The sequence below is a fragment of the Lampetra fluviatilis genome, chromosome 43, assembly GCF_964198595.1.
Source record: "Lampetra fluviatilis chromosome 43, kcLamFluv1.1, whole genome shotgun sequence".
Lineage (NCBI taxonomy): Eukaryota > Metazoa > Chordata > Hyperoartia > Petromyzontiformes > Petromyzontidae > Lampetra > Lampetra fluviatilis.
The window spans coordinates 4,169,524-4,184,747 of record NC_136317.1 but is presented as its reverse complement, the minus strand read 5'-3'; the positions used below and the strand labels follow the sequence as shown (position 1 = coordinate 4,184,747).

General features: G+C 43.9%; 1 protein-coding gene across 1 annotated transcript in view; it reads right to left on the bottom strand.

Annotated features, from left to right (window-relative positions):
• The window catches only part of LOC144947036 (muscleblind-like protein 2a), a 118,640-nt gene extending 103,660 nt beyond the window's left edge, over positions 1-14,980 (bottom strand). The window contains 4 exon segments of the mRNA XM_078876179.1: positions 8,972-9,149; positions 9,927-9,972; positions 13,395-13,897; positions 14,922-14,980. Coding sequence (XP_078732305.1) covers positions 8,972-9,149; positions 9,927-9,940 — 192 coding nt within the window. The 5' untranslated portion in view covers positions 9,941-9,972; positions 13,395-13,897; positions 14,922-14,980.
• Positions 14,981-15,224: the final 244 nt, after the last annotated feature.

Below are 15,224 nucleotides of genomic sequence, written 5' to 3'. Positions count from 1 at the left end.
CGTCGGCTGCAGTCACTCACGGAAGCCGGGGCAGTAAGAAGCCAGACAAACTCATTACAAAAGCCAATATCGCGGCTAATGACCGAGCTTGCCCCAGCACAGGGCTGTTCGCCCAGCTGCGTGTGTTTCATTATTAAACAACATTAGCAGTCCACTTCCGTTGCAGCCTTATCGGTGGCAGCGACGAATGCATCACTTCTCGAAGCAAAAAAATTCATCGTAACTAAAATAAATACTGGCAGCTCGTTTAAAACATTAATTGTTCTTGCTCTTTGCAATAACGTTTTCAAACGATCAGAATTTTACGGCAACGGAAATTGAACTCTTCCCCACTAAAATCCTGCCTGGACCATGGAAATGCACTCCGGGAATAAATTAGAGCAGAGACCCTTGCAGAGACTCGCTGTGAGCCAGGTCACGAATCACAAATGGAGAATCTGCACACACAAAAAAATCCGGCACCAGTTCATCCGAGACTACACAGACTGTGGCCTCGATCTGATATCGACCATGCTGCAAAGTCCACAACAAATATCATCATCAATCACCATCATCAATATTGTTTTTTTTTATTTGAAAGAAATTAATCATGTTGCTAAACTAAATACTTACAAGCACTGCCTCTCAGACAGAAATATAGCCTAGCCCATTGATTGATGACCTCTCGTACTCTGTAGGAATATTCCCCGTACAGATACATCTCGTGGAATAAATGGATTTCACATTAGCCAAAAATATCTGAAGGTTGTCTGTGGCGTACATAAAAGCCCAGCACTGATACAGATACCTTGTCTTTGATGTCACATTTTGGGATAAGGAGCAGTGTAGTTGTTCTTTTTTGTTGTAAATCACAGTCAAAAAGGCTAATTGGTTTCAAATTACTGTGAAGTAGCCAACTTTTGTTGATAGCCATGAACCAGTGGTAGAATCTGCATCATTAGACCTCCTTTGCCAGTACCAAAATATAATAGGGTTTTTCCCCTTTTTTCTGGCAACAAAACTGAAACATTTTTACAAGGATTGATGTCTGCATTAACCACAATACTTGCAATCAAAATGCAAACAAAAAACACGCTATGATAATATATGCATTGTCCTTGAAACGGATTGGTCCACACCAAGGGACAGCTTTCTTTAAAGAAAGGACAATGCATATATTATCATAGCGTGTTTTTGTTTGTATTTTGACTGCAAGTATTTTGGTTAATGCAGACATGAATCCTTGTAAAAAGGTTTCAGTTTTGTTGCCATAAAAAGGGGAAAAACCTATTATTATATTATACAGTGGTAAAGTCTTTCTATAGAACAGACAGTGGTGAATAACCCACAAATTTGTACTTATTTTATCGACCCCTGAGGGACGAAGGGCTGAGTCGCGACCCTCAAATTGCATTACACATAGCCCCACTCTTGCACTACACAGGAAGTGGTTGTTTTTCCGTTTTATAAGAAAAATATAATTAGAGCAAGATAATAAGCATGTATGTAGAATTTCTTTCGCACCGTACGTAGCCAACCGTGCTAACTGGAGGTGCGAAGCAAGGACAAACTAAACACAAAAAACAGTTCAAGAAATTAATTTTCAATCTGCCACTTCCCAATATCGGAAGGAAGAGGTGTTCCAGACGGCCGCAGAAGCACATCCCAAAGTGTGCGACAGTGATCCCGCTTTGTTCGATGGCTAGCCAAAAGCAGCAGTTGCTGTTGCGAGGATAACTGGAGGAATTCGCGTGATGGTATCAAGGCTAAGTCAGCCTTTAAGTTAATTTGGGTCTGCTTCATATTTGAGCATCGACACCAACTCAAAGCGCCTAGCGTCACTGCGACCGTCTCTGAAAGAGGGTGGGGGCTGAAAATAACTATTGTGGTTTCCAATCAAACTCATTAACCTAGCAGCTTTCAAAACCATGCAGGCCCGCTGCCATCCACCTTGATTACTTTAAATTGCACAGGTGATGGGCAACAAAATAAATGAGCAAGAATTAAAAGCGGAGGATGCTGGGGGGGGGGGCAGACCTCTGGTGAAAATCTCTGCGGTTCCGCACCCCCCACCATCCTCCCTCCATCAGACACTCCCTCCAACCTCAGCTCGAGTACATTAAGCCATCGCGCGGGAAAGCTAGGTTTACAGTACGCGGCCCTTTAAAGTGTATTGGGTTTCAGTAAGGAGTAGGAGGGGAGGTGGGGCTGTGGAAGACAGGGGGGGGGTGGAGAAAAAATCAATTTCTGGAGACGCATTAAAGACGCGAATTCGAGAGGCAAGGGCGTACCCACCACTCTCGCTGGAGGGCTCTGGGAGTCGCGAGGAGCACTCCGAGGGAATGCCCGGCCCCCCTTCTTCTTGGTTCTTTCGGTAAAGTCACGTAGAAGGGAAATAATACCAGGTCTGTTGGGGAGACAGCGTCATTCAGACGCTGTCTCCCCGACAGACCGCGTCATTCAGACGCTGTCTCCCCGACAGACATGGTCTTCACCTGAAGATGGCTGCTTGCGTTGTGGCCGAAACGTCGTGAGAATTATTTTATTATGTTTTATTTTTATTATTTTATTATTTCCCTTCTACGTGACTTTACCGAAAGAACCAAGAAGATGAATCCCTGCAGTCACGAAAGCTTTAAATCGAAACCCGCCCCCCTTGATCGCACAATATCCAACCGCATCCCCCGTAGCCAACACTGGGTGGGTTTTTTTGTTTACTTTTCCCTATAATATATGGCTTGGTTTTTTATGGTGCCTGCAAATGGCACATTACAGCAATGATTTACAATTTACTGGCGGTGTTATATTTTTTACTTTTTTGCATACGCAACAAAACCAGCATCTGAAGAATATTCAATGCTCTTACGTGAACAAAAGCCTGAAATATTTTGAATTATAAAAGATCAAATTGTAGCGCACGGCATGTTGCGAGTGCGTAAAATGTGTTCACGGACATGCTTCAAAAAGCTGAAGTCGCATTGAGAGGTGGGTGCCATGCTTAAAATTACACAGAGACAGAAATAAGAACATGCAGATTCGAAGAGCGTACAAGTTAGACATGTTTTGTTTTAATTTGGGTGGGCAGGACACATAACAAGAAGGGATAGTGGCCGTGACTAACTCAGGAGTGGCAGCCAAATGAGAACCCGCCCCGAGAGTTTGTCCACCACAGAGATGGTGGCGATAAAATGGATTTCGTCTGCTGGAGGTACGTGGATTGTTGCACCACAAGACAGCCAGAGAGGGTTGGGTGGGGCTTGGGGAGCAATGGAGAGCTAATTTCTTACGCTTTAAATTAAAGAAGCAGCTGTTACAAGGGGCTGTCGAATGTAGAAGCACAATCAACGACACTTGTACTCCGCATTAACGTTATTACACATATTCGATATGCACTCCTTGTAATTTAGTAGTATGGTTTGCTTTAAATAATATTCCGCGTGGCACATTTCAAATTCCTAACAGATGTACGGCAACTAACATATCATTATACGTTCATGTCTGGGGTGAACACAGCTTTATAAAAAACTGACCCGCCCTCTTTGTCTGAAAAAAAAACACCCTTAAAACATTGGAAAAAGAAAAAAAAACAAGGTTGCGATGACAAATATTTACATTCACACCAATTCCATTAAATGATCTCCAGGTTTTGCTTGTCATGTAAACGTCCAGCAATCAGCATAATTCATCCATCACGTACACAAGTGCAGAATAATTATTCTGCAACACAACAAGCCATGACTAGCATTTGTGAGAGATGTACTTGAAATCAAAACAAGCTGACTGCATTAAGTACCCATTACATTGCTTCTGTGAATGCAACATACTTGTTTGAATTCACCACTTTATGATTATTCTGCTTATTGTATTCATGTTTTTGTTTTATCTACCATGCATAATATTGTGGGGGAACACATTTACTAAGCAATTATATGTCGGTTGCCTTCGGCAGTAAGAATACAAAAAGTTAAGGCTGTCAATGAATATTACTCACGCCCCCACTCTCAAAATTCATGAAAATGCCACGTATGCAATATTCAAAATCAACAGAACCCATCAAGATGGGAGAAATATGTTGACAAGCTTGGATTGCAAGCCAAGCCAACGCATGCAACCAAGCCGTGTTACGTAACTAAAAGTGGAGCTTACACTGCGACTCGTCAAACGGCTGCATTTAATTATAATTCCACAAACAGCTCATGTGATATTCACATAAACACTGATCGCATGTCTCCAAAAAACGATTTTAAATTGCAAAAAAAAAGTCAACAAAAAACTTCCACCACCAGGTCACACGTGTGCAAAATCAGATCGTGTGAGAGAGAAAGGAGACACAGCTTGGGGGAGGCTTTCATCCAGCAGTGGATTGATCAAGCCTGAAAATTACCAAATAGTTATCTGGCATTATTTCCTATAGCAACCCCTTGGGGGGGGGGGGGGCAGGCGGGTGGCGCACCCCGAGGACGTCAAATTAACGAGACGTGAAGTTCAGAAATGTGAACTTTACAGATCGGTACGTGAAGCGGCAAGCCAATCGGGGCTGTAGAGGCACAAATATGGTGAAGTCGAGGGCTTTGGGAAAACTCTCAACCGGCTGCCGCTGATGAAATGTCGCCAATAAAGTAGTGATGGCATGGTAAGGACCTGATTTCAGCGGGTTAAAAAAAAAAAGACAATTCCTCATGTCAATAGTGTCATACTACTCATTGGAAATGTGTTCTGGGAGAGGAGGTATTCGATGTCTGGTCCTCATACATTTAGAAGGAAAGGATAATTTATTTAACGAGTGGAATTGCTAAATCATTTATGAGCACTAATTACATCATATCTTGTCATTATAATTTGACCTGATTGATCACAAACAAAAACATGCGTATATTTAAGTGCCTGCATTAAAATTCAGTTGCTGGGCCTAACATTAACCCAAACTATGAACACACAACACGTAGCCAAAAATACATATCTTCTCTGTTGAGTCAGGTCACTAGTATAAATAGCACATCTAAATAAGACCACATCTCAGCACGGTGTAAAAAAAAACCAGTAGGCATATTTATTTTATAGGGAGACAGACAGTCATGGGCAGATTAAAAAAAGGACTTGGAACAGGGGCAGGAAGTCAACAGCACGGCTGGCTGAAGGAAGCGAGCTCCAGACTTATAGGGGCAGCAAAAGAGAATGAGCAACTTCCCTTTGAGTGAACGTTGAGTGGGGGCTTCGATAAAAAGTATTTGTCGCTGGAACGGAGCTTGCGTAGAGGGGAGTAGAGCGAGATCAGACGGGAGAGGTAGGAGAGAGTGCGTGAATGGGATCAGCGAGAGATGAAGAGGAGAGAAATAGGTAGAGGCCAGTCCAAGGAGAACTGGGATGCTTAGGTCAAGACAGTGAATGTCTGTGTCTGGACCTATCTTCTTGGGTTAGCAGAGTGACAGAGTGTTGATGTGTTGGCATTCGAGCCAAAGGGTTGCCACACCAGTCCCCTGGCTCTCCCCTGCTGCCCTGTTCCCTCATCAGCTAAAAACGCCCTTTGCCACATCATCACGTGGTTCTTTCACAGTCTAAATTACCAATGTAATGTTCCCAGGGACCCTCGTGTTCCACTAGAGATGGTCATACAGCTCCGTGTAAACAAGTTATTTAAAGACTTAAAAAAAATAGAAGCCATCATTTTCTTTTACAGGAAGCTGCATAGCATTCTTTTGAAGATAACATTAGAGACTATAATTTAAGTGTTTTTTTTTCTCAAATCACATTTGCATGGGGTCAGTTATTATATAAGCTTTTTTTATCTCTCTACCCACAAATTTTTTGCCAGTGTGCAACACGTACGAGGGCTCACGAAGCACAAACGGTTACATGGGGCAACAATTGGCAGCGACAAAATGGAGCAGTTTAACGCGAATGCCATCACGAGTTTGAGCAATACAATGTATTGCATCACATGCGGCACAAAAAAAAGATCCAGCCACCGCTTGGGTTTCGCCGCTGGCATCTTTTCCGAAAATGTGGCAATGAGCCGCATCAAATTTTGGCCACAGGCAGCATGCTGCTTCGTTGGATAAGGAACCCGTTGGCATCGACCATGAAAAGGCAGAATGCACTGTACACAGGATGCTGCCGCAGCAGCATCCCAGTTCTCAACTAAACTCTTTTTTTATTTTACCAGGTAACGCCCACCGAGCTATAGAGTTCTTTTTCAGAAGCGACCTGGCAACAAATGATTGCTCAACGAAGCGGCTTTAGGTGTGGAAATTTAAAGCAGCCAAACACTCTTAAACGCATGTTTCTAATTGTGGAGGGAAGAACCGGAGGACCCGGAGAAAACTCCACACGACCACGGGTAAAAACGCGTAACCTCCAAATATACAGGCGTCACAGGGTCGGGATCGAAGGTAGTTAACATCTCGTCATCTCCCGGCACGGCAGTTGAAACAATGTTGCAAGTTTCTAAAATAACATCCCCACCACCGTTCAGCCAGTTGTGAAAATGGGTTCGCCAGTTAGTTAATCGGCAGACAGCGTGCTGTGGGGTAAATAATAATAAATTACACTTCTATAACGCCTTTCACCAAGAGGTCACAAGGCACTGTGTGGGTAATCCCACCGCCCCAGAGCTCCCTCCACTAGAAACTCAACTATTTTTTTCTATTTGTTAATTTCCAGCAAAACAAAGCAAATTATTATGGTCCCTTTCAGTGACTGTGACAGTAAACTTATACTTGTTTTTGTGGACATTCCAATGAATGTGAAGTAAATGCATCTGATAAGAAACGATGTCTATATTTCTCCAGAATACAAACTCAGCTTTCCCATTATGTAACTGCTTGAGGGCTTGTGTATGCACATTCTTGTCTTTGCGTACAATTACAGTTTTGTTCGCATAACAACAAAATAATGTCAGCCACAACAACATTCCTGACTAGGTTGCATAACATACATATCAAGCCAAATTATATTTTTTATGTAAACATATACTGTACCACATGAAACCTAACCTGACTGGAACACAACTTTGTATGCTCGCAATGCATTCTTTTAATTTCTGCTCTGTAAATTGCTTCGCAGGATGAGATGTGCTTTCTTAATGTTTAATTTATGACACCATTTCTAATTTACAATGTCACATCATGTTTACCTTCGAGGCTTCCGATCGGTATGTACCACACATTCTAACCCGTGCGTAATGGCATGTGGGCCTCATGCAAGAACGACAACGGCATTGGAAAAACAAGTTCACGAGAAAGACTTTAAAACAAAAACGCGCAAAAAGTTAAATGCCCGTGTTCATGAAACGACCAGTAAACGTGGTTGGATTCTTGGCTCATTGTGGCATTTTGAGAAGGTAATGATATACGTGTAGTATGCTCACCCTTGGGAAATGACATTCATTGGGAAACATTAATTATTATTCAGAGAATTACACGGGGCGTAATGGGAATACCCATTGTATCTGCCCATCACAAGTCATGTCATTAACATGTTTCATACATTTGCCCTCGGGTATAAATTCTCAATGGGGTGACAGCGGTGGCTAGCGCACTGCACTTTGAACCAGTTGACGACCTAGCCAAACCACGGCCAGCATCAGTGGCGAGTGCCCCCTTCACACACTCGCACTAACCAGCATGGTGAAGTATGGTTAAATAACTCCGACGACGTATGTGGTGTGATGAAGCTTTCATCCATCAGTTAATTGACAAAATGCTGTAAATTTTGATGATCATGATAATTATATATTCAATTTCCAATCAAGTGTAAATAATCAAATGCGTATTTAGATCGCAAACAATGGCAGTTATACACAAACTGATATAACTTATATCCATGCAGGACAAAACAAATTTTAAAAGTTGCTGGCAATGCTGAATCAATAATGGTAGCTTGCAAACTTCTTACATAACTGACACATTAAAAGGGTCTGGGCAAACACGTCGCAATGCCCCGCATCCTGGGAAGCATCTGAAACTTTCAAATATTTTCTTGCTCTCCATAAATGTAGGTTAGTGTGCCACATCACTCGCTTTCCATAATTGAGGACAAACCCAGAAACAAACTCTGCATGGTCAAGCATGCTGGCTCTCAACACACACAGTGCTCACACCACACTTTCAGCCAACAGAAACCTGAATTATAAATGAAGTTTCATTCTCGTTGTACAAAATATATCCCGAATAAGGTTGCCCGGAACGAGTAAGGACTGTGGTATGCACATAATAAAAACAAGACAGGCATTACCACAAAATATTAGAGATGTACCACATCCCAAACCAGTTTGTCAGCCTGCTTCACAGTCCTTAAACCCCCCAATGTCTGTGTCTGGCTGTTCGGGTCAACCAATTCGTAGCCAACGTGATGTACGCTCCATAATTTAAATGCAAAACAATGCTCGTGTTGTGTGTGACCAACAGCAGTTACATGTGGGATCTCTAGCAATGAAGCTCCCAGAAGCAATTTTAGGCCTGGACTTGATTAACGGTTTGATTAAAGATTTTTATGAGTTTGACACCACACCCCTTCTACCCATACGAACCTCGCTTGTGCCGGCAGTGTTCTGCTTAATCGCAAGTTTAATAATTCTGCAGGGCTTCATTTGATGAGATTTTGTGACAGACAACACACTTTGGGGCCATTAAACACTAAAAAAAGTGAAGCTCTTGAGCTGACCTAGAAACCTACGGAGCCCTCAAAGGGAGTGCTGCCAACATCCTCGTGCAAGCTCAGCAGCTCCGGAGTTACTCGCCATAAATTGGTCTGTCCAAGATTTCCAGAACACACAACACCGCATACCGTGTCAAGCTAAGGTCGATACCCCTGTGGATGGTGGTTTTCCACACGCATGACAAAAAACAGTCCAGACCAACACCCAGCAAGCAGGCTCACTCTCTGAAGAGACATCTCAGCGCCTTCTGCTCCATCGGCAGCGGGTGGCGGGGGGGAGCAGCCATGCGGCAACGATACAAAGGCAAAGCGGCGGGCAACAGGCGGTCGCGCTGACCTTAAGCGAGTCGAAGCAGGCGATGACACGGCCGTTCTCCACCTGGCACGACTTTGGTGGGTGGGCGAACTTGCATTCTGTGTCCACGCGGCTGCACGTGCCCCGCTGGAACTCCCGGCACACCTCCAGCGTCAACCATCGCGTGTCCCGCACAGCCATCGTGCTGTCTGGCCCTTGCCTTCGTGGGGAGAGGTAGAAAACGTTGACGGCACGCGCATGTCGAAGGCTCGTTCAGCCACATGAAAACGAAACTGAGTGTACTGTTTCGATTTAAAGCTTTCGTGACTGCAGGGATTCATCTTCTTGGTTCTTTCGGTAAAGTCACGTCCTTCCTCCCAGCTTAAATAGACGCTCCAAGCCTGGGGTGTGTCATTCAGACTCTGTCTTCTCGACAGACCTGTTCTTCACCTGCGGACGGCTGCTTGCGTTGTGGCCGAAACGTCGTGAGAATTATTTAATGTTGAATTTTTATTATTTTATTATTTCCATTCTACGTGATTTTACCGAAAGAACCAAGAAGATGAGTGTATTGTGTTTTTGAAATCAATAACTCGATGCACGCATGTAAGATTTTGCGGTGTAAAGATGGAAACTGTTGCATTTGTTTAACACGTAGGCTTTCGCGACCGAAATTATCCATAAAAGGTTTTTGGGTTAGATCGCGTAAATATAAGTGTCGTTAAAATGTGGATTTATTCGTCACTTAACATCGTTCTACTTATAATGCATGCATTAAATTGCGCGTTTAATAATCAGTTGCGATTTCTGAAGCGTACAAATTATCTGATGTTACGTTTGGGCTAAACAAGTGAACTGTATAAATGAGAAGAGGAAACTAGAAACAACACAAGAGAGACCATGAACACTATTCTAAGAACACTAATCAAATTACAAAACTAAATCGAGATGACAATTCATCGAATCATTGGCGGGGAGGGGTTACATCATTACATACCTAGAAAACAGCATGTTAAGTGCAAGAAAAATGACGACGCTGGAGACTGCGGGGAAAACACATACAAAATGTACACGGGGGAAAAAAACTTCAATATTCATTTTACACTTTGAAAGTCACATTTTTATATCATGCAGGACGGCACAACAAAGTAAAGTTCGGCATCACATGGCCACTGGCCACGTTCCCAGAGCATTTTATAACGCGGGTGTTAATAGCCTTTTATTTTAGTGCAGCTGGGAACCAGTGTCACATTATAAAAGTTCCAATATCTGGAAATATGGCTCTATTTGGAAGCCACTGTATTGCGCAAAACCAGCATAGAATGGAGCCCACTTGCGGCATGGGCAAAACATGTTTCTGAAGCAATTACGTGAAACAAACTGCTGCTCTAAAAAAAGCAATGCGTCTACCAATCAGATGTTGTTTTTGATCCCTTTAGGGGGTGGGTGTGGTGTAGCATCGTGTTCAAGACCAAATAACTCTGAGTGCCTCGGATCCGTCAGATTTCAAAAGCCCAAGCAAATTGAGTACTGGTGTGGCCTTGACCGTTTGAAAATATCCGGTGTAGGCGGGACTGGAGCTGCAAGATGGCCAGATGATGGCAGTATAGAAATACATTCCTCAATCTATTGGTGTGGACCTCGAGTATAAATTACCCCCTCACATGCATGGTGGATGCATGGTGGATTTCCCTCCCACATGAAGCCCAAAACTTGACATAATTCGCCAAACATGAATAGAGATCTGGTCAGGGCTTTTCTGGGTAAATAAAAGGGAGATTATTATTCTTAATCGTGTGAATCATGGGTGAGCTATAACCATGCGTGGAGAGAGGTTATTATAAATATATTCCAACTAATACATTAGTGCATTTGAGACAGAAACTATGAGCATATTTACGACATCTGGATGGCTGTTATGTAAAATACTACTGCTCTGGAAATAGCCAAACATTATCCCTAACCTTTTCTGGACCCCCACCCCTATTTTTAAGTGCAGACATGGAACATTCTGAATAATTAAATAAATTAACATCAACATTTATACATTGCTTTTTTGCGCTGATAGGGCCCCATGGTTTTAAGGGGAATGCTCTTACCCAATAGCCTCTGGAAAACCAGCAGCATTTGTTTAGCGAGCCTTATACCAAAAGTTTGTTTTATTACAAAAATGCTGTCGATGATTTACATGGAAGGCAAATAGATATTTTAAAAAACATATTTTTGTTAAATGTATAAACACGTTCACTTTTTTTAAAGGCTTATCAAGTGCGGTGATGTCTATGTGAAGAATTTTGCCCAAACACCTTTTAAAAAAAGCACAGCAATTATCTTTAATTGCAAACAGCCACAGAGCTTAAACTCAACAGGCCTGTATGCCTGCTAGTAAATTTATTTTGTGTTTGATTAAGATTACTAAGAGGAGAGAACGCCAATAACATACATCTCTACAGCAACACGCCATCACATGGGCGATCATTACAATGACTATACTTTACTTCCACTAGGCATCTTATGATACTATTTATATAGCAATAATTTTTTTATAATCATTTACATATTATTTTATAATAATAAGTATTGTGTGGCACATAGTACCCTGAGACAAAGGAATACACCACGAGATATCAGCTGTCAGCTAGAGCATTTCCCTAAAGCCATTTTCGAGACGTATATTACAGCTGTGAGATTCTGCGAGATACTGAACAGTTCATTTTAATAGCTTTCAAATACCGAAATGGCTATAAATTAATTATTTAGAGTGCACACCAACACAGATAAACACCTGACTGGTATACCCCCACCCACCCCTGCACTCTGATAGATCTATCTTGAAATCGGTGAAAGCCCTGGCAGATGGAACAGATAACACACACACACATGACAGGACTACATAATGCCCTTTTCACGTGTGGGAACATTAAACCGATCTCGGGGCCATCCATTTGGTAGGTACGCAAAAAATCCGTCAAAACTTGACCCCACCCCCCACCTGCGTACGTACGCTTGACGCACCCCCCCCCCCCCCCGAATCCTATAGAACAGCAGATATTTAATACACGCAAAAACGATGAAGGATTAATAATGACGTGTTTAAGCAAACAAATAGTCCACCGCCGGCTGCATTAAAGAATTAAGTTGCGTACCTTGGCCACTTATTTTGCTGAGCTGCGTGACAGCTGCAGTCGGGGGGCACGATGGCACACGAGTGACACCACCCATAGTCCCACTTCTCCCCGTAGTACTTGTCGTCTGACAGCTGGAGACACTGAACTGTGGCTCATTTGAAGGCCAATGTCGACAAATTATTATCGAGGCTTCACCGCCCCCCCCCCGTTTCCTATGCGCACATTGTCAGTAGACCACCCCCATACGCAAGCGTACGCATTTGGGTTAACCCCCCCTCCCCCCTCCATGTGTACATACTAAATGGATGGCTCGTTAGTGAACAAAGTTTAATTAACCAAACGAGTAACGTAAAAATGCAGGTTAAAATGTCATTTGTTTCAATCTAATCAAGGGCAATCCACCTCAGCGGTTTAGCAGAGGAGTGCGTTTGTATTTGGTGATGGTTCCAAACCCCCCGTTCTTCACAAATGAGAATATAAACCAATGAGTGCAACAGGTCTGACAAGGTTAAAAACCTCAAAGCGTTTCATTTTCCCAAAACAATAAAAATCACCATAGAACCTCACCCAGCAGAGGTAGCGTATTGGTCGTCTGCTTTTGATAAACACAGTTGCAACACCGCAACATAATGGCAATGTTAAAAGGTGGCTATATAGCAGTTGCCTGGTCATTAACCACTAGCAGCGAAATACTGTCACATGTTCTTCATCTAAGGCTGCCTCGAGAGCAAGCCCCGCGGAGAATTAACAATAACACGTAAATCTGTTTAAGGGAGCCGTTCATTTCTTTTCAACAAGAAAATGTTCGCAGGTAGAACAACAACTAAATCGAGCACAGCTGTAGGTAGTAAGGTGGGTTCGTCAAATATTTTGCACAATGGTGGTTTAATTCCCTGCATTTAAATAGGGCTTACCCAAACATTTCAAAACGATACGGCAAAGTTGATGACAGTCTTTCGGAGATTACAATACCCATTTCCGTTTTTAGGAGCTACACTAAAGCCTTTTTTAATTGTCACACATTTAGAAAGGGGCCGATGACCAAATCACCAGAATCACTACGCCCTATCTCGTCACCTCAAAAAGCTCAGCTGGAACTTGCACCTGGATGGATGCTGTATCACCAAAATCCATGGTAAGTTATATTGCACTATGCTCCAACATCTATGGCTCCCTGCTACGGACCCTCATCCAGCAGTGGATTATCAACCAGGGGTTCTGCCAGCATGTTTAGAAAAAATAACTGGTGTTACGTGAACGAATTAGTGAGTCGAGTTGCATTAAAACCGGTCCCATTATTTTCACGTAAACAGCGGCTGGAGGAGAAATGCACTCACCCGTCTCTGCCAATGGCTGAGAATCAACTCCCCTTGCTACCCACGGAGCAGGGAGAGCAAGTGAGACTCAAGGTAGAATTAATATAAAACAAAAATTCTTGCACGTTTCTCTTCCCGCTCGGCAGTGGAGATTTTTTTGTACGTTTCTAACTTTTTTTTCTCCCCCTTTCCTTTCTTCTCGCCCACAGTAATTAAATTCCTCCCACCTTCTGACAACAACCTCTCTTCGCTTGCAGTGGCGCGAGATTTTATAATTTCCGTTGTTGTTTATTTGAGAATTCCACGTCCAAGGTGTGGGAAGAGAAGACCAATAAGATGTTGACAGCTGCTACGGCCCGGGCTTGAGGTTGTGTGGGATGTCTTGCTTGGCAATAGCAGCAGCAGTAGCAGGGCGCTGGAGGATAGAAGCAGCAGCAGTAGTAGCAGCAGCAGTAGTAGCGGCGGCCAGGCTAACACGCAGGGTCTAGCAGCCACAACTTGACAAGGCACTTCTTAGCACAGACCTGCAACAACAAACACCACCAACAACACCACAGAGGGCGTATAAAATTAGTACTCACAAAACGAGATGGTGTGTCCACCCAAAGATTGTGTGGGTACGTGTGCATGTATTAACGCTCGGTTGTTGAAAGGCAGGACAAACACAGCTCTTAGCACAGACCTACAACAACAAACACCACCACCACAGAGGGTGTATAAAATTTGTACTCACAAAACGACATGGTTTGTGTCCACCCAAAGATTGTGTGGGTACGTGTGCATTTATTAACGCTGGGTTGTTGAAAGGCGGGACAAACACAGCTCTTAGCACAGACCTACAACACAACAACCAATTGTGTGTAAAATTCGTACTCACAAGAACGAGACGGTGCATGAGCGCATTACAATAGCGCACTTTTTAGACGTAGAACCACCCACACGCTATTTTAAAACGAGACAGTTTGACAATACCACTCTGTGCGTGTGTGTGTGTTGTGCGTTCAGTGTTAATTACCACTAAATTGTTACATTACAGCGGGCTCCCTCCCCACCCTGCACAAACCTACGACTACAGCACCGGTCGCAATATGCCCGTGTAACTAAAAATACTTGACAGCTTACGGCCAAGGAGTGGGTGGGTTGTGTGTGTTGTGTGTTGCGTGCACATCACCGCCGAACTGAAGCATCACAACAGCGCACACCCTGCCACCAACGCCGTACAGCCTTCACGAAATAAGGAGGGACGTTACAGAGCACGTCCTAAAGAGAGAGAGAAAACCCTAAAGCCTACATGTAGTCAGACGGGTTGACGAACGTCTAAGCACACACACACATACACACATACACACACCACCACACGTGCAATCATCGAACTGCGCAACAACCACCCCAACTGTACCGATAGCCCAGCGCAGGCGCATAAATATCAAGGAGACACGAGCAAACATTTGTACGAAACCGAGTAACGCATACCATGCGTGCGCACAAGACTGCCGAAACGAGAAAGAAACGCATTGCAAACAGCGGCACGTAGCAAACATCACTCACATCGGCACCCGCTGTACAGTCGGCCATTACAACCCTGACTACACAACTCGGGAGGGGGGAGGAGGGGTAGCCCCCCCCCCGCGCCGCTGGCCACGCCCACCAACAACACGCGCCGAATCCTGCCGCGCGCTGGCCAATCGCGAGCCGCCTACCATCCGCGCGCCGGCCGCCGCAGCCAATGGGAAGCGCCGTATCATCGCCGGCGCGTGCGCTCGCTCGCTCCACATCGGCAACAGCGCCAGCCCACACACCCCCCCCCTACGAAGCCCCGCCCCTCACAAGCCCCCCCCCAACCCCTCCCTC